Genomic DNA, 19,395 nt, shown 5'->3' on the forward strand with positions numbered 1-19,395 from the left:
AGAAACTAGTGCACACACGTTTTTCATGGCTGACACAGCATAACAAAGTAGATTATTTGTAATGTTTTAACACACGTTACGAGAGACACCACTTGTTTCTTTTTATTTTTGAGATTGGTCGCTGCTCATTTTGGCGGTGCAAACTGAGAAAGCGGGATATCTTTATCCGACCCTATCTTGTTCGCCTGGACCAAAGGTGCTGAACGAAATGGATAACGAAAAGTACCTCCCAGAGCTCTTGGCAGAGAAGGACTCACTCGACCCCTCATTTCAGCATGCATTACGGCTTCTCGATCAAGGTAAACCACCTGCTTTGGTCTCTTCTGTCCCATGATGCCCAACATCATCTGTGTACCAAAGCGCGCATTTCGTGAAAATGCAGCTCGTGTTCCGACTTTCCTTATATTAAAAGCGAACCTTTAGAGTAAGACATTAAGTTACATAGTCAAATGCTTGGGGAATTTAGCTACTAGAGACCTATACCCCCCAGTTAGAGTATGTATGTTAGAAACGCAAGTCAAACGTACCCCAAACATTGCGTATTCAACTATCCGTGTAGGGAGTCACTGTCGGACCGTTGATCCAGCTAACTTGGAATTGTATGACCTTGTGTCAAACCGTAACATTCTTGCAGTAAAAATAGCCATACAGTATAGGCTTCATTATATAAATTGTATTAGACGACAAAACTACTGACCACAGTTTTCTTTGTTCTTGTTTTTATACATTTTTATTTTACATGAAACTTCGAATCAATTATCCTCTCAAGATGGATATCAGAGAGTAACGTACAGTTAACAGCTATAGGCTGGATACTTTTTGGCACATATCTGCACTTGTAATATTGTTTTTGCATAATTACCCAGCGCGACGTCCTCCAGGTACCCTTCTGCAACACCGTATCCCTACACCTGTTAATTGGAATGTTAGCAGAGGTATCAGCGTGGACAGAGCGAAGCGCTGGGCTTGGTTTCACGCTTTGAAGAAGTTGTGCTGATCCTAATGCAATTTGAAAGAAGACAGCGGCATTGTCCACGGTGATTTGAAGACGCTTTAATTAATCCAAGGCAAGAGCCGCGGCACAGTGGTACACTCTGGCTTTGAAGCTGTCTGACTTTGCCAAATGCCGCTCGACGCATCCCCTATTTCCCCTCTCGTCGGGAGTGCTCCAGAATTGCCAGTCCTTTGTGTATAGTTTCTCCTCGAGTGGCGGGTTGGAAGGAATTGTCGCCCTGGATTAGTAACTTATCACAAGTGGCAGACCGTTTCATCTGGCCACATTTGAAATGAAGACTTTTGACATGCTCAGAAGCTTAGGCATTTATAAATAGGCCCCAGTATAAGTTTCAGAGGCAAACTGCACCTCACCAGAACGTCAAAAAACAGTGGAACTCATTCATCAGATGGTTTATATTATTGTGTAAAATGTGGTGATGAAATTGTTAATCAGCATGTCAAACAGATCACTAACACACATGCATGTCCAATTCAGTGTGTTTCAAAGGTTGTATTAGTTCTGTCAAGATGGTGTTTTTTCACTACACTTCTGTATGTTTGGAACAACAGCAACAAAAACAACTAAATAATGCATGACACCTTGTGTGAAATGCTGAACGCATTTGAGTTTTACTCAATGAACCAAAATCAAAAGAAAACTAAAAAAGACACATTTTCCTTTAGTGTGTGAGAGGTCAGACCTGAGAGAATGTTGGCCTCATTTGACACGAGCATACCACGTTCCCAATTCTCCCACTGACCATAACTCAGTTATGATGAAGCAGTCATCAGTTCAGTACACACCATTAAGCTGGTTTTAGCACGTTTACATCTTTCCCCTCATTGCCAGACATGACCATGTGCTTGATGCAAGTATACTTTCAAGCGCTGTTCTGGCATCAGAATACAAACACAGATTTTGTTCTGTTGTGTGATGATGAGGAATAAGCAGGAGCTGATGGCATTTATGAAGAGAGAGGGAGTGAGGAAAAAAAGCCTTTCGCAGTGCAAGCATGGTGGTTCTTGTAGCGTCAGGAGGAATCCCTCTTAGAATCTCTCTCCCCTTCCATTGTCAGGGGAATTCGTGAGGCATATTATGCGTCGAGATGCTATGAAGGATGAGATTGGTGCCGTTGTTAGCGGAGATTTGTGTCAGGGCATGAAAGCATTGATTTGGGGGACAGCTCCGGGGAGCGAAGTGGCCATTATGAATGGGCCTCTGCCAGCTCCATCCGCTCCGCTCCCCTCCCCCTGAAAGGTAGCCGGAGAAGAGATAAGGCAGTGTGTTACTCAGCACTTTTTTTTTCTCCTTCTCTTTATCAGTTGGGCACTGTCTTTTTTAAAAAAAATCGCTTTGCTTTTTCAGATAAGTGCACTCGGGGGAGGAGAAATCTGACAGTTTCAGGGAGGGGAAAAAAAGGATTTCTTGGAATCTCCCTCAGCAGCTTCTTCAGCCGTTTTCCTCCCAGATGCACGCCAAGATCATATCTGAAGTTTGCAGGGATAACATTATGTTGGGTAGATTCTAATAGATGAATCTCTTGTACTTGATGTCAGTAACTGAAAAGCTTTCATCTATGCAATTCCATTAGTGACTGGACAAGCCTTGGAAAAAGACAGTGAGGAGAATGTGTTTGAAAGGATTTTTCCTTGAGTCAGTTGACCAGTTTGCTTTAAGTGATATTGTTATAATGATATCCACGTCGGATACCACTTATGGTACAGTCAGAGAACCATCTAAGATGCACAGGTTTATTAATGAGTTCAGGAAGATGAAGTTTGTATGCTAAACTTTCCCTTAAACTATTCCATTTTAGAGACAGGGAATAACACCATGTCCAAACACCTAATCACACTGCACATGCGCATGATTGCAAATATTCTGTGCCTGAAAAGTGAAATCAGCCTTTAATAAATACTAATTGCAGTGTTTTTTTATGGTTGGACAAGGCTGAGCCGTTTTTGTTGCCATTTTTATTTTCGCAGTAATCTTTGAAGTATTATCTGCTTTCCACAACAGATAGCACTTCATGGTTTTCAACAGAGCCTCTTCTCTGTCTGCTGCCTTGCTGATGAGTCCTGCTACTTGATTATGCAATTGGCAGGGGAAGAAACCTGGCACACACGTAAACACACACACACACACACACACACACACACACACACACACACACACAGACAGATACACGTAAACACACAGACAGATACACGTAAACACACACACACACACCCACACACACAGACAGATACACGTAAACACACACACACACACACACACACACACACACACACACACACACACACACACACACACACACACACACACACACAGTCATTCACGAATGCCAGCGCTTTGTTGCAAGGCCACACTTTTGACAAGTGAAGCTTCCCAGTTGCTAATTAACACTGCTGCATTCATACATAAAATAAATCTGGTCGCTTATTTTCTCATGTTTCACTTGAATATTCCGCAGAAACAGAAGGACAGAGTTCTGCCATAAAACCCTGAAGTTGACCAAAAACATGGTAATAGGTTTTGTTTTGTTTTTCATATTTTTTATAAGGTCAGTTTGGAAATAGGGTTTGGATTAGCTAGTGAGTCCTGCCACAAATTTTAATGGAATTTTCATGGGTTCCAAGAGTTCTTGTGGGCTTAGCATATACTTGTTAATACAAATGTATATGTACCTGTTGAGGTGATTGTTGAGCTTATTTATGTAGCTCTGTCTTTGGAGAATGTGTTAATGATTGTCTCTGTGTGTGGATGTGTGTGTGTTTGTGTGCTTCACCCTCACTGTGCTTCCACATCTCATTCTTGCTGTGTAAGTATCACATCAGCAACTCACCTCACACACACACACATTTTCAGACCAAGTGCAGACAGCTAAAACCAAAACAAAAGGACGAAGAAGACATCCAATACATTCACTACAAAGCCTTACTGACTTCCCTGTAGAGAATGCAAACAGTTGTAGCTCTTTGGATACCAGAGCCTTGATCATACAGGTGCCTTCCAGCCAGCTGAGGCGGGTCTACTGTCACTCAAAGATGCTGGGGATAATGTCAACACAGCAGCTTGTTCTAGGCCCTGACTTACACGTTATCTCTGCCCAGTGCCGGCAGCACGCCTGAAAATGCAGAGCAGTGAGCGAGTGAGTGAACGTACATGGCCCTTAGAGACGTTATCAAAGCCAGAGGCATTGGGCAGTACAAGAGAAGACAAGAAATTGAGGGAGGGAGGGAGACAGAGAGGGCTGTAGAGAGAGAGAGAGAGAGAGAGAGAGAGATATAGATACTGTATATATATAGAGAGAAAGAGAGATGGAGTAGGGCAACCACAGATCATGATAACACTGACACTCTGATCTCTTGTGGCCAGAAGAGCAAAGAGTCAGGAGCCGAGTGTGTGTGTGTGTGTTTGTGTGTTGTGTGTGTGTGTGTGTGTGTGTGTGTGTGTGTGTGTGTGTGTGTGTGTGTGTGTGTGTGTGTGTGTGTATGTCAGTACCAAGTGTGTGTGACAGGGAGAAAGTTTCTAAGGGAGTGTGTAATCACTTGTGTAGGTGTGTAAATGTGTGTACGTTTGTGCGTATAAGGCAGTTTTTTGATTGACTGTGGAAGCATGCATCCATGTATGTGTGCGTGAGTGTCTGTTATGTGTGTGAAGGGCTGTGGACAGGGAGGATGAGGAGCCCATAGGAGCGCTGGATAGAGTGTGTGAGCGAGTCTTGTGGTGTGAGGGAGGCTGGAAGCGAGGTGTTGAGAGGAGCTGTGCTGGCAGGGGTGTTGGCAGCCTGGCGTTTCGCGCCTCTCTGCCTCTCTCTAGAGATGAGCCACAGAGAGGGAGAGAGAGAGAGAGAGAGAGAGAGAGAGAGAGAGTTTCTCAGAGGACCAGCACCAAATGTGCGACTGATCACCATTAGAGCCGCACAGAGGAGCCCTAATGGCAGGTCCTGAGTCAACATGGCTGCATCGATTCCACTGTTGCATGTCTGATTTACACGCAGATCCAGTCAACAGCAGTCACCTGATGAAGCTGTAATTTAATCCCAGGGCACGCCAGGGGTACAGTTACCTGTGTCTTCTGTAGAGAGAGCAGCAAGTGAAGTATCTTTCACAGAAAGGTTTTAAGCAGACCATAACAATAATAATAATAATAATAATGCATTTTATTTGTATAGCACACTTTCACATACAAAGATGTCTCAAGGTGCTTAACAGGGTCACAATAGCAATTTAAAACAGTGCATTCAAAACAATACAGAAAAGAAATAAAAGAAAAACAGAAACCAGGACTTTAGGAGGCAGGAAGGCAGATATAAAAAGATGGGTTTTGAGGTGGGATTTAAAAGAAGTGATGGAGTCCAAAGCCCTAATGTTCTCCGGGAGCTTGTTCCAGAGTCGTGGCCCCAGCGAGGAGAAGGCACGATCTCCCATTCTGGACATATTTGTCCGGGGAACTGCCAGAAGGTTTGCTTATCCAGACTTAAGAGTCCTTGTGAACAAGAAGTAGGACTTTGAAGTTTATTCTCTGGTTGATTGGAAGCCAGTGGAGGGAGTGGAGGACTGGGGTGATGTGTTCGGATCTCCTTGTCTTGGTGAGAACCCGGGCAGCACTGTTTTGAACATACTGCAGCCTCTGGATGGTTTTTGCTGGAAGACCAGCCAGCAGAGAGTTGCAGTAGTCCAGACGGGAGCTGATGAATGCGTGCACCAGCTTTTCTGCAGCATGTTTGGGAAGAGAGGGTCTCAGCCTTGAGATGTTTCTTAGGTGGTAGAATGAAGTTTGGCAGATGGATTTGATGTGTGCATCAAAGGACAATGAAGAGTCCAGCTTGACACCAAGGTTTGTGACGACTGACGAGTGAGGAGAGAGGGGTGGGGTGGCCATTTATGGTGATTTGGGTGATACCAGCCTTTTTAATTTGGTGGGGCGTGCCAATAAGAATGGCTTCAGACTTGCCACCATTTAGCTGTAGTGAGTTGTTGCTCATCCAGTGCTGGATGTCATCCAGGCATTTGGTAGTCTGTGATAGTGCCTGTTGTTTGTCGGGTGAAGTTCGGATGTAGATTTGTGTGTCATCTGCAGCTCATCCAGTGCTGGATGTCATCCAGGCATTTGGTAGTCTGTGATAGTGCCTGTTGTTTGTCGGGTGAAGTTCGGATGTAGATTTGTGTGTCATCTGCATAGGAGTGAAATGGGATGTTATGACCTCGAAGTATGTTTCCCAGGGGTAGCATGTAAATTAAGAAAAGCAGGGGCCCCAGGACTGACATCAGGTCTACGTTCATATTTGTTATGCATGTTTGCAGAAACATTGTATATTTTCCTCCATGTTGGCACATTGCCACGATGTCTTCTGTGGGGAGATCGGAACCTAAAGTCGTACTTTTCTTTCAGACAGAGTCCTTACACAGAAGCGTTTTATATGTATTTCACAATGAGATATTCACCACCTATTGAGATATTCACCATTCATTACTGGTTGTATGTTACTGTAATGTGTTGTGGAGTTGTGTATATGTCAACTTTAGCCTCACCTGCTAATTCATATTCATCTGGTTGAGGAGCTGCTGTACAGCTCAAAGAGCTCCCTATAAATGTGATAACATTCTCGGAGCCCCCTCGTATGACTGCACGATTCAGCGCCTCTTCCTGATAAAACTATTGACTCTTAAAACATGCACCGTTCTTCTTTTTTGTGTCCCATCGCTCTGGGTGGCTGTTTTGCTGAGAGAATTGCATGGCTCAGCAATTTTGCAAGGCATTTCAAGTTTGCAGGTGTTTTGACCATGGGGTGGAGATGGCATGTGTATTATCCTCCTGTAATGACTTCAACCTTTACACATCATCAATTTTTAAGCTCCTGCAAGGCTCTCGCAACTGTGAATGAATGCATGTTCTCCTAAGTAAAGAGAGAGAGGAAGCATCTATAAAAATATTATAAACGGTATGGCCACTTTGAAAATCATATATCTGGTTGTGCAGCATCCACCTGTTTCATCTCTGACACCACTACCACTACCCCTGCCCACCCCCCCCCCACCCCCCCCTGCCCTCGCTCTCTCTATCTCTGTCCATCTCTCCTCCTTTGCTCTCTACATCCCTCTCTCTCTCTCTCTCTCTATCCTGCCTGCCCTCTGCCTCACATCCTCTCCCACTCTTTTCTCTGGGCTCAGAGGGGGTTCCTCCAGCCTCCTGTCTGATCTCCCTCCCTCCTTCAATAATGCACACTCTGCTTGTTTAGAGCTTGGGGAGCCGTGGCAGGGCCGGACCGTGCTCTTGGAACTCCACTAATGAGATCATTTAAACCCAGCGTGCAAAGAGGGACCCCCCACCCCACCTCCCAACAGAGCAAGCTGAGCTAACCTCAGAGCAGCAGGGTGGTAGTTAAGGACAGGGGCCTGAAACCTGCTCCTCTTCGCGCCCTGAATCCTTCATTTCATCTCTCTCCCGCTCTCTTTCTCCCCCTCTCTCTCTCTCTCTCTCGTTAAGGCTCGGTCTGGCATGTCTATGATGGCAAAGGGGAAAAGACTCCCTCTGGCTCTCTCACCTCAATTATGGATCCATTAATCATTTGTCTTTAGGATGTTCATGCAATGTGTGGAGCTGGGTGAGGTTGTGTGTTCATATGTATGTATGTGTGTGTGTGTGTGTGATTGTGTGTGTGTGTGATTGTATGTGTGTGTGTGTGTGTGTGTGTCTGTGTGTCTGTGTGTGTGTGTGTGTGTGTGTGTTGTGTGTGTGTGTGTGTGTGTGTGTGTGTGTGTGTGTGTGTGTGTGTGTGTAGAGATGGAGAAGATGGTGCAGAGATGGAGAAGCAGAGTCCATGCTCAGTGAGTGGAGTACTGCTGCCCCAGCTTCATGCTAAGTCAGAGTGAAGGTTTGGCTCCTCGGGGAAATGTTATTTATGAAGGAGTGCGACCGAAATTAAATTCGGGAAAAAAGGAAAGAGAGAGGGAGAGAGAGAGGCAGAGGGAGAGAGAGTCAGAGCAATAGGACGAGAAAGGAATGGTGGTATAAAATTGGAATTGGGGAAAAAAATAAAAAAGAAAGATGCCATGGGAGGAAATATTTTTTTTCCGAGATGGACAAATATAAAAAGGGCACAGGGACTGATGCTAAAGGAAAGGTGATATAGGAAGCGAATGAAAGACCTTCCCCTGTGGTGGGCCTCAGCCGCTAGCCATGGGACTTGACCAATCAGAGGAATTACTCTCCTCAGCACACACCTTTGACATGGTGGGGGAAAAAACTTGGTGAGTGCAGGGCAGTGTGTGTATGTGCTGTGTGTGTATGTGCTGTGTGTGTATGTGCTGTGTGTGTATGTGTTGTGTGTGTATGTGCTGTGTGTGTATGAGTTGTGTGTGTATGTGCTGTGTGTGTATGTGTTGTGTGTGTATGTGCTGTGTGTGTATGAGTTGTGTGTGTATGTGCTGTGTGTGTTTGTGCAGTGTGTGTATGTGCTGTGTGTGTATGTGTTGTGTGTGTATGTGTTGTGTGTGAATGTGTTGTGTGTATGTGCTGTGTGTGTATGTGCTGTGTGTGTATGTGTTGTGCAGGACCACACTGTGGTTTTAGTTCAGGTGTCACTCTGGAAGCAGACTGACAGGTTCCGGCACCCATGTCTTACCATCTCAATCTCATGCATTTACTTCAGATTTTTTCCCTTCTATACTATACAGTAAACTTTAGCACTTCGATACTCGGCTACAATATGATTATTACTACTGAGGGTGCACGGACATCGAGACAAGTGAGAATAGGCACAGCAGGGAAACTTTTCTTCAAAAAGGGACATGACATGATCGCAGCAAGCCTCCTCTCAGGTGTAGACGGAGGTGTGAGTGTGAGTGTGAGTGTGGGTGTGAGTGTGGGTGTGAGTGCTGTGGGCAGCTCCTCCAGAGCAGCGCTGTAAATCCCCCTCATCAAGGCCCATGGTGAGCAGACACATGTCTGTGTCTGTCTGTCTGTCTGTCTGTCTGTCTGTCTGTCTGTCTGTCTGTCTGTGGGATGTCAAATCAGAGGGTAGATTCTGCTTCAGCAACCAATCATTCCCCAGGTTGATTCCAGTCTATGGAGGGAGAAAGAAGAGAGAGAGAGAGTGAGAGGGAGAGAGAGAGAAAGTGTGCTATGTGTGACACAGAAAAAAGGAAAAAGAAAGTGAGAGGAAGATGGTGAGAAGAAAAGATGGAGAGAGGGAAAACGGGACATGGTATCCATCTTCTCACTTTGAAAGGTGTTTCATTTTTTCTCAGCCAGAGCTAGATTCACAGAATCAACAGACTCTGCAGGGAAGCTGGATGTGTGTTGAATGTTGAAGGTGTGTGTGTGTGTGGGCATGTATGTACGTGTAATCTGCCTGTATTGTGTATGTGTTGTGTGTAGATGACACCTGTGAAAAAACTCATTCCTACCAAGTGTAGAACATGTTGAACGCGTTGTGTTCTCCATCCAGACCACCTCACAACAACCACACTCTGTAGTTTTTCTACTATTCAGAATCAATGAAAGACCCTACTAAAACCTCTTACTTCAAATCCAGGAACACCTGTTTATATGATATTTTTTCAATACAGTTTAGGGACTAATTTAATAAATGCACAGCTCTTGAAAAGACCCCTCACCTTTGATCTCGACACTCAACATCTTATTCCCCACTGCCTCGCCACCCCCCACCCCCGACCCTCCTGCTCTTTCAGCCATCTTTATTTACGGCTGTTTGGTATGCTCGTCACCTTTTCCGCTGAGCGGATTGGGGAAGATTAGCTCCTCTCGCTGGCATCCGAACCCTGTCCCTATCCCATTCAGTGTAATCCAGAACCATTTAATTATGTCTATCGCGCGGAAAACCTGTGCTGTCTCGCCTCAAAGCCACATCGAATCCCGCTAGCCCTGTGAAGCATTGGATGTTTGCGAATCACGTGCAGCAGTGGACATTGCCAGGCCATGATTTTGGCCATTTATGTGTGAATCTCTGGGCAATGCTTCCTTGGCAGATTTCAAACACGAAAGACGATAGACATTTGCTTTCCGTGTGATCTTCAAAAAATGGATCCAAAGTAGGACTTGGTCTGATTTGAACTCAGCATGCAGCCCGGGAAACAGGATCTTATGTGCCTGAGCTTAGACTGACAGATCAATTTGTAAGTCAGAAGCCATACGCAGTAAATTCAATACTTCAGACATGCCTCTTCACCCTCTGTGTCTCACATACACACGCCAATTGAGTAACACTTCCAGGCAATGCAAGCACAGTATGAGCACTATATGCAAGCCCTTGGATGAATTTTCTATTTTTAATCCCCTGTTTACAGTACTGAAAGCTCCCCCCCAGAATCTCACAAGATAAACCTAAAAGTTGTTCAAAGAGCTCAAAGACCTCCTCGTTGGGCAATGTAGTTCTTAAAAGAAACAAAAATAGTCTCAGGTATGAGGGGACTCCTTTCCTCCTCCTAGTATTCATATTTAGTTTTACTTTCCCCCAATCTTTTTCAGTCTTTCAAGATGAGGATAGCATACAAAATGTGCTAAATGCTCCGTTAGGAAAGTGATTAGGAGACTGCGCAAAATATGGCCTTTGAGCTGTTATTAAAGACTGCTTTCTCTGAAACAGGAAGAGACTAGTGGCCCTTGTTGTCCTCGCACCCCCTGTGCCGATTTCTGTGTAATGGGGTGTGTTAACCACCAGATGTTCCTCCCCAAACATGGGAAAGGGGGAGATAAGAAAAAAAAAGGTGTGGTGTTTACTTGTCAGCCTGGGAAGCATACCTCATCAATCCAAGTCCTCTCCCATAGCTGTGTGTGTGTGTGTGTGTGTGTGTACGTGTGTGTGTAAGTGTGTGTACGTGTGTGTGTATATGTGTGTGTGTGTGTGTGTGTGTGTGTGTGTGTGTGTGTGTGTGTGTGTGTGTGTGTGTGTGAGAAAACAGAGAGGTCACAGGGGATCGTTTCAACTCCGAGGATTAGTCCTCCAGACCTAGCTAGCGTCGTCGCTGTATGAATAAATAACAGGCTCCGTCTTTGTGCTTCTAGTGCATCCCCTAGCATCCTGAGAGCCAAAAAAAGAGCGAGAGAGAGAAGGAGCAGAGAAAGAGAGAGAGAAGGAGGAGAGAAAAAGAGGGAAGGAAATCAGAGCATGGAGTCCGGCAGTGGAGGGATATGAATCTTTAATGGAGAGGTAGAGAAATAGGATATCAGTAAATGAAAGTTAAGTGGATTTTCTGGGTTTTTGGAGCAGTGGAAGTTATCCAGTAATGTGCAGCAATGCAAAGGCGGGGGGGCAATAGAGAGGGGATGAGAGCAAGAGAGAGAGAGAGAGAGAGAGAGAGAGAGAGAGAGAGAGAGAGAGAGAGAGAGAGAGAGAGAGAGAGAGAGAGAGAGAAAGGCGAAGAGAAGGACCAGATCTGTTCATTTCCCTCAACTGTCAAGTGACTGCTCTGTCCCCTCTTCCTGCTGTCATCCCTCTCTCCCATGTGTTTATTTTCAGTGTCGCTCCTGATCCCCAGTGGTGATCTTATTTTCTCTGTCATCTCTTCATCCTCGTTGAACAACAGTCCAGAAAACTCTCTGATGAATCTCTCTTTTGTTTACCCGCATTGTCCCTTTGTTGTGTTATCTGCCAGCTCTCGCATTTGACGTCCATCACCGACATCTAGTACCACGGCTGCTTTATATGTACAGGAATGGGTTTCACGTCACTAGGCTGCTTTGTGATCTGAAGAGTTCACACTCATTCTTGTTCCGTCACTTTATGATATCATCAGAAAATAAGAGGGTGTTTAGGGAGCAGGACGATTTACTATCTGAAACACTTTGATCTGTGTCAATCAAGAGGAGCAAGCAGGCATGCTGTTCTTTAATGGGTTAATGAAACCTCACTCCATCTCTGTTTACGTCGGCCGCCTGTCTGCCGTTAGTGATCTGGCTCATTTGTGAGCTGACCCACAGTCAGGGGCCCCCGCAGCTTGTTAAAGCCCAGGCTGAGAGTGTGCTTAGGGGTTGTAGTGTGTCTGCATGGGGTGGGGGTGGTGGTGGTGGGCGCAGGCTTGTTAGAACTGACCTAAGCTAGGCCCCCCCAAGCTTGTTAGAGTGCACTGCCACTTCTGTTTGAACGTCCATACCTCATCTTTGTTTTCATCAGTGGAAAACTTTTCACCACTGGAGGATTTTTTCTTCTCTCTCTCTCTTGCGCGCGCTGTCTCGCTTTTCTCTTCTTCCTCCTATTTTTTCTTCTTCACTTCATCTTAAAGCACCATTAGGAGAGACTTCCTGACTTCATGTGGGCTGCAGCCAGAGCTTTGTTTTGACCGCTGTCATTACACAGCACCCATACAGCAGCAGCTCACACCCGCCAGAACTGCCGAACACCGAACACCAGCACGTAACCTAGCAACACGGGGTCATTATTTCTTCAGGAAAGGGCAATGGCAGCTTTTTCTATTTCTCCACTCCCATCATCCCTTGCAAGCTGTCGTACTAATACCTCTGCTGTGATAGTGATGGTGATGATACTTGCTGCCTCTCTCTCTCCCTCCATATCTCTCTCTATCTCTGTCTCTCTTTCTCTGTCTTTCTCACACATGCAGAGACAGATTTAATTCTAAGTGTGTAATGGAGAACTTGTGTGGGGGTGAGCGACTGTGAGAAAGTCAGTGGAGGAGGAATAGAAAAGAAAGGAGGAAGGAATCGAGGATATGGATTGGTGGTTGAGATGCACTCTACAGTGAGCGAGTGGCCCTGTTTCCCGTTGCATCCGGATGGTGGTCAGGCCCTACCTGAGAGCCTCTCTGCTGGGCAAGACAGGCGGGGGGGGGAGGGGGTTGGTATCGGCTGTGGTGATGATGGTGGTGAAAGATCTGTGGAGGTGTAGGAGTGAGTGTGAGTTGGTGTGGGCATCTTCGCTCCTGGGCGCCGGCGGTTGTTGTATTGACAGCTCCTTGTCCCGGAGAAGCTGATAAGAAACCGAGAGCGGGGGTGACTATGAGAGGAGAGGAGGGCGTGGAGGGCCGAGTGGATCGCCTTACTGGCCCAGAAACTCGAGCTCCTTTTGGGCTCCCAGGCCCAGCAGCAGGGCTCTGTCAGATAGCAGGAGGGCTCTGGAGAGTCACACCGCGGCCAACCGAGGATAACCTGACAGTATCACACAAGGAGAGAAGAGATCTGAGCTAGAGAACAGTGGTGGGGGAAGAAGAAAAACCAAGGGAGAATGGGAGAGCTGGAGAGAGAGTGTAAGAAGGAGCAAGGGAGCAAGAGAGGGAGAGAGAGAGAGATGAATAGCAGATGGTTGAGCATGAACAAGCTCTTCAGGCGAAAAAAAAAGTGGAAAGAATAAGCAGAAGAGGAGAAAAAAAAGACATGAAAACACAAACAGTAGCTCCAGGACAAGGGGGAAGCTAGTCTCATTATAAAGAACCAACGAGCCAAAATGCATTGATTTATTGGTCAGCGACTTGAGTAAACAAAACATGCTAAGCGTTGTGAATGAAGTCGCTAAGCTCCCCTGTGGGGCAGTGAGTGGATGCCTGTTTCCTCCTGAATTTTCATCACCGGCACACCCAACTGGAACACAATCATCTCAGCATCAGCGCTGCAGCCCAGAAGACACAATTGTCTATTAAAAGCCACAGTAACAGTACAATATGACATCATCATCAATGAATAGGACTATGTGTGTGTGTGTGTGTGTGTGTGTGTGTGTGTTTAGTGTTTTGACTCTTAATGATCACACATTTCCTGGGAACATTTTTTTAATGGCCTAGCTTATGTTTGCTTTTGTTTCCCACAAGCATGGTGGGGTCAGCTTGCAAAATTGCAAAAGTTGCCTGGTAGTGAGACTGAGGGTCATTTGTGAGTCCTTAGGCCCTTATCCAGAAGGTTCTGCAGTCCCCTTGCCGCATGAAAGAAAGCTTGAGGCACCTATGGAGAGAGACTAAAACCAGCCGAACAACAGCAGGACTCATTTGACATGAAAAGACTGGGAGTAAATCAGCTGGGTGGCAGTGGAGTGAATCTCAGAGGAATGTCTTCCTCTTTCAACTGTGTCTGTGTTTTGGGAAGCAAATATTGTGCCAAGGACTCCTGCAAATGGGTTTATCTGTGCTTTTGTCTCTAAAAATAAGGCACAACGTTATTAATTAATAGCAAATTCTCAGGGTAGATTGCACACTCACATTGTGACTGCTCTCGCAGAAATACACACTGGCCTTTACACACACACACACACACACACACACACACACACACACACACACACACACACACACACACACACACACACACACACACACACACAGAATGAATCTCTAGGTGACGCTCTCTGACAGCAGTTGCTGTGCCTCATTTTAGCACAATTTCAATATTCTTTCTTTCCGTCTCTCTCTCTCATTCTCTCTCTCTTTTTTCCCTTTTCAAAGATACACACATGCACAACACACCCACACCCACACCACCCACATTCACAGAAGTCGCTTTTAACTTCACTTTCACAACACCGCTAACCCTCTTGGCAACGGCAGACGTCTGCCTAATTATAATATTTATTTAAAGTATCGTGCGACCCATTTTGCTTCCTCAAAGCACCGGTGATTGAGTGAGCCCATAGTTAAAGGTAGGCCCTGGGGAACCGCAGGTATTTAAACACTCCCAGCCTATCCAGGCGATTACGGCTGTTCCAGCAGGCCATGATCAATAGCCGTCGCAGAACTGTAAGTGTCTTTGCTCTTGCTGCTGTCCTCTAACACTGCACACGCTTGGAACAGTGGGAACAAAGTCAGATGCTTTGTCCTGGATCTCGTACATTCTGTAAGCTCTACATGAATATTTACATGCTATACACTGCCTGGATACTTACAAATACAAGATGAATACCCACATGCACGTATTTACTGTTATGAAGGTGAAGGTTTATATGTTGGTATCGCAAGCCTCCACATGGTTTTGGTTTACTCAGTTCTTGGTAGGTTGGCCCCTAAAAAGGCCGATTTGCATTTTATGAAAGATGTTCTCTAAGGGACATTCCACAACAAAGACACGGCGGCAATGATGGTGAAGCACGAAGCATGCCACGGCGCGATAACCTAATGCATTATGTGTGTGTGTGTGTGTGTGTGTGTATGTGTGTGTGTGTGTGTGTGTGTGTGTGTGTGAGCGTGCCACATAATTGGATCTGAATGCATGGAGCGACATTGTGTTTACCCAAAGCGTAACCTTTTACGGTAGTGAAATGAGGTTACGGTATGTGTCTCAGTCTTTTCCTTCCACCTTTAATGGTCGTTATGAGGCTCACATATGGTTAAGCGGTCATTCTGGGTGCACGGTTTGTAACCCTACCGGTCCTCAGCAGCGCAAAGCTGATTGCTTTACCAATAACTCAGAGACAAATTGGTCTGTTGGAGGGATCTTGAACGGCCCTGTGCAGAGAATTAATGGCGGCATCTGCCATTTAAATTGCTCACCATGACTTCCAGAATCCCCTCAAATATGGAGTTTGGCCCCACGGCGTCAAATGGAAGATGTATGGGGCCAGTGATCTCGCTCGTCTCTGATCGGCGATATTGAGTGGGCATTCACTTGGATACATTTCAGGGCTTGGCCATGTCTAACGTATTGATCTGCTTCTTGCAAATTTATGGTTATGCTTCTTCAGTTTGCACAAAGGCAGAAACATTGTTGTCTCTGGGCCAATCAATCACGCCCCTGAAGCAGGGCCGCTCATCAATAAGTGTCGGCGCTCTGTTTGTCCCTTCGATGGACCCTTATCTGCCCTGGTCACACCCAAGGCATGATAGATAAAAAAAACATATAGATGCAGTGTATATCACTAAGCTATCAATACTTTATTGACTGTCGGTCGCATACAATTCAGCGTTCTGAACCAGATGACACCATCACCCTTGCAAAAGGCTGTGCAAATAATACACAACCTTTAGAAGCACAAACCACAGAAATATAAGATATACAGTACACCATGGTCCTGGCATGTTATGATCCTTTATCAGAGGATATAACTCCCTCCCCCTTCTATGAAATACTGTTTGGTTAATACACATTTTGGAGATACACATTTGGTTAATGTGTGAGTATACGTGTGTGTGGAAATGTGCATCTTTTCCGCGTGCGTCTGTGTGTGTGTGTGTGTGTGTGTTTGACACACCCAGAGGGAGCTGATAAAAAATTGACGCGTCTAGTCATGCCTGGCATGCCACTCACACACACACACACACGCACACAGCAGGGCAGGAGTGTGTCAACATCAGCAATCCTGCTGGGCTGTTCATGCACAGCCATGTCACAGGGGATGGCGGAGGCTTCGGAGTATGAAATCATCCACCAGCCTGATGATTCTCACTCTCAGCTTATTGACAGAACACAGGCCCCAGCAAATGATGGATGCGGCATGAAACACCATAGACCTCTTTCGTTGGGGGTGTCAATAATACAGCCTTGAGCTGTGCGCGTGTGTGTGCGAGCTGTGTGTGTGTGTGTGTGTGTGTGTGTGTGTGAGGGGGTGTGTTCACTTAACCCCCTTGTTTTTGGCACGTTACAGAGCAAGCCCCTCGCAGCCCAGATCCATCACCAGTCAAACCATACTGCACCTCTGGGAGAAGTGTCGAGTCACCTTGTTAAATTCACGGCCTGACAAATTGAGGCTGCGCACAGTGGGGCATCATAAAACCTTTATAGAGAGAATCAGCACACTGTTAAAAGAATGTACCTCATAACTCCTCTCTAAGTACAGTTTTGTTTATTCACTGTTTTTTACAACATAATCTGGGCAATTGGGTCAGGACCGAGGTAAATAAAGTATACGGCCAACATACAGTGAAGTTGTTGGACCTTTGGGCCTTTGCGGGCCGCTTCCCGTCAATGAGATACAGATATTTGTTGACTGAGTGTGTGTTTGTTTGTGTGTGTGTGTGTGTGTGTGTGTGTGTGTGTGTGTGTGTGTGTGTGTGTGTGTGTGTGTGTGTGTGTGTGTGTGTGTGTGTGTGCCTTTTAGTCTGGAGTGGTGCATCCTCTGGTGCATCTTCTCATTCGGTTGAGTGAGACGCTAATAAATATTGCAGGAGGATCTCAGCTTCACATCCAGAGAAGCCTCTATTGACTTGCATGGCAGACTCAGTTAGAGAGGCAGGTCTTTGATGAACAGGTTTAATGGAGGCCCATTGCACATTATGTACTGAGAGCTAAGACTAAGGTCAAGAGCAAGGATGTGCGTACAGATGTTTGTCATGAACCCACACAAATGTACACAAACTTGTCGCAACCTCGGTGCAAACACACTCAGATGTGCACATGTACACAGCTGTACACATCTGTGTCCTATCCACACATAAACCCACTTGAGTGCACACACACACACAAAAACACACTTCAGTGCACACACACACACACACACGCACACATGCATACACACACAAACACAAACATGTACTGTATATGTACACACACACATGTGCCCACATGTATTGTCCCCAGGTGTCATCTCAATCTGCGTGTTAGCAGTTTGCGTTCATCTTGCTGACTGTGGCGAATGTGAACGAGAGTGATGTGTGGTGATGTGGGTGCAGGGCAGTGCAGGACGGGCCGTGTTCAGGAGGCAGAAGCAGGCTGCTCCGCTAAGCTCTGCTGTGCTCAGCTCTGCTCTGCCGTGTGGGTTAAAGTCTGTCCGCTGTCACCGGCGCTAATGGATCAGACTGAAGGGCTCCACGCCGGAGTCGTCTGCTGTGTGCAGTGGAGCGGTGAAGTGCCCTCTTTCTCTCTCCCTCTCTTTCTCTCGCACACTCTTGTCTTCCTATCTGTATCGCTCCCTCTTGACTATTGTCGCTTTCTTTTCCACTCTTTCTCTCTCTCTCTCTCTCTCATAACCCCTATAGCAGTCCTCCCTTCCTCCCTTCTGTGCCCAAACTGCTGTAGTTCTCTTTTTCTCTCTGTCTCTTCCCCCCTCACCCCTCTGGCACTCTATTTCCTCTTCTGCATTGCTCTCTGTCTATCCATCACCCTGGCTCTTTTTCTTTCTCTTTCTATCTTTCTGTCTGTTTGTTTTTTACTAAAAGCCCCCACACTCTTTCTGTGTGTTTGCAATTTCCTCAATGTCTCTGCTTCTCTGTTTTGTCCTGCTCTTCAACATCTCTCTTGCTCTCTCTCTCTGCAGAGAGACAAATGGAACCACACACACACACACACACACACACACACCACACACACACACACACTCACACACACACACACTTACATAATTATCCAGAGCGAGAGAACTACAACGTGTCAAAGAGAGACGAACACCCCCAAAGCGAAGCGAAGAAGAACGAGACTCCAAAGCACCCCTCAGTCTCTGTAGTGTTCTTGCCATGTTAATGCCCCTCAGCTCCTGGCTCTGTGCCTTGTTAGCTGACCACACTCCTGGCTTGCCAGCCCATGGGCTGAGGACGAGGAGGAGGAGGAGGAGGAGGAAGAGGAGGAGGAGAGATGAATTAATGAGCTCTGGGTTTATTTAATCTCCCAGCGAGTGCTCGGGCAGCGTTGAGTGGTGCCTGCTGGGAGCTGGAAAGAGTCCACGGTGCAGTGGATCCACGGGCAAAAGGGTGGGTGTCCGCAGGAGCCAAAGCACACACACACACACGCACACGCACACGCACACGCACGCACGCACGCACACACACACACACACACACACACACACACACACACACACACACACACACACACACACACACACACACACACACACACACACACACACACACACACACACACACACAGGCAGGTTGACACCTACACTCTCTCTATCTCACACACACACACATACACAGAGTGGTTACAAAGAGATGTTCATCCAGAAACAGTGATGATGAACTCTTTGACTGCAGTTAATCAGAGTTACCTCAGTAGAGGCCAATTTAATTTCCTACACCACAGTGACTTTCTCCCATCACCTCCTAAAAACATCACTGTCTCTGCAAGAAAAATGCAAAGTCTGATTACGGTACAGTCCCAGTCGGCCATTGCAGACCGTAACCTAGGCAATAATGTGGACGCTAACCCAGGTTTGACTCTCCTACCACCTATTGGATGAGCAATAAATATCATCTAACAAGGTGCAGGGCAGCGAGTCTGTAACACCAGTGACCCACTGACATTCTTGAACACATAGGCAGACAACACACACTCTGCTATTTAAATATTTATCAGTCATAGTTCAAAATTAGTTCACTGGGTGCAATGTACTTCATTGAGATCTAGGAAAAACTCAACCACTCTGTTCCTCAAAGAACACCTGTTGTCTTTGCCTCCTCTTCACAGCAAGAAACAATCAGGACACTTTGTATTAGTGGTACCTCGGTGGTAGAAGGACCTACATACGTAAAGCTACCTGATAAAGTGTAATGGTACATTCAAAA

The 19,395-nt window shown here is 46.1% G+C and overlaps 1 protein-coding gene across 1 annotated transcript in view; it reads left to right on the plus strand.

Moving 5' to 3' along the window:
• Window positions 1-208: 208 nt before the first annotated feature.
• The window catches only part of khdrbs3 (KH domain containing, RNA binding, signal transduction associated 3), a gene marked incomplete at both ends in the record, with an annotated part of 94,812 nt that continues 75,625 nt past the window's right edge, over window positions 209-19,395 (plus strand). Inside the window, one exon of the mRNA XM_080836741.1 lies at window positions 209-299. Within this exon, the coding sequence (XP_080692867.1) occupies window positions 209-299 (91 nt within the window). The remainder of the gene's footprint in view (window positions 300-19,395) is intronic.

This window comes from Sprattus sprattus (assembly GCF_963457725.1).
Source record: "Sprattus sprattus genome assembly, chromosome: 4".
NCBI lineage: Eukaryota > Metazoa > Chordata > Actinopteri > Clupeiformes > Clupeidae > Sprattus > Sprattus sprattus.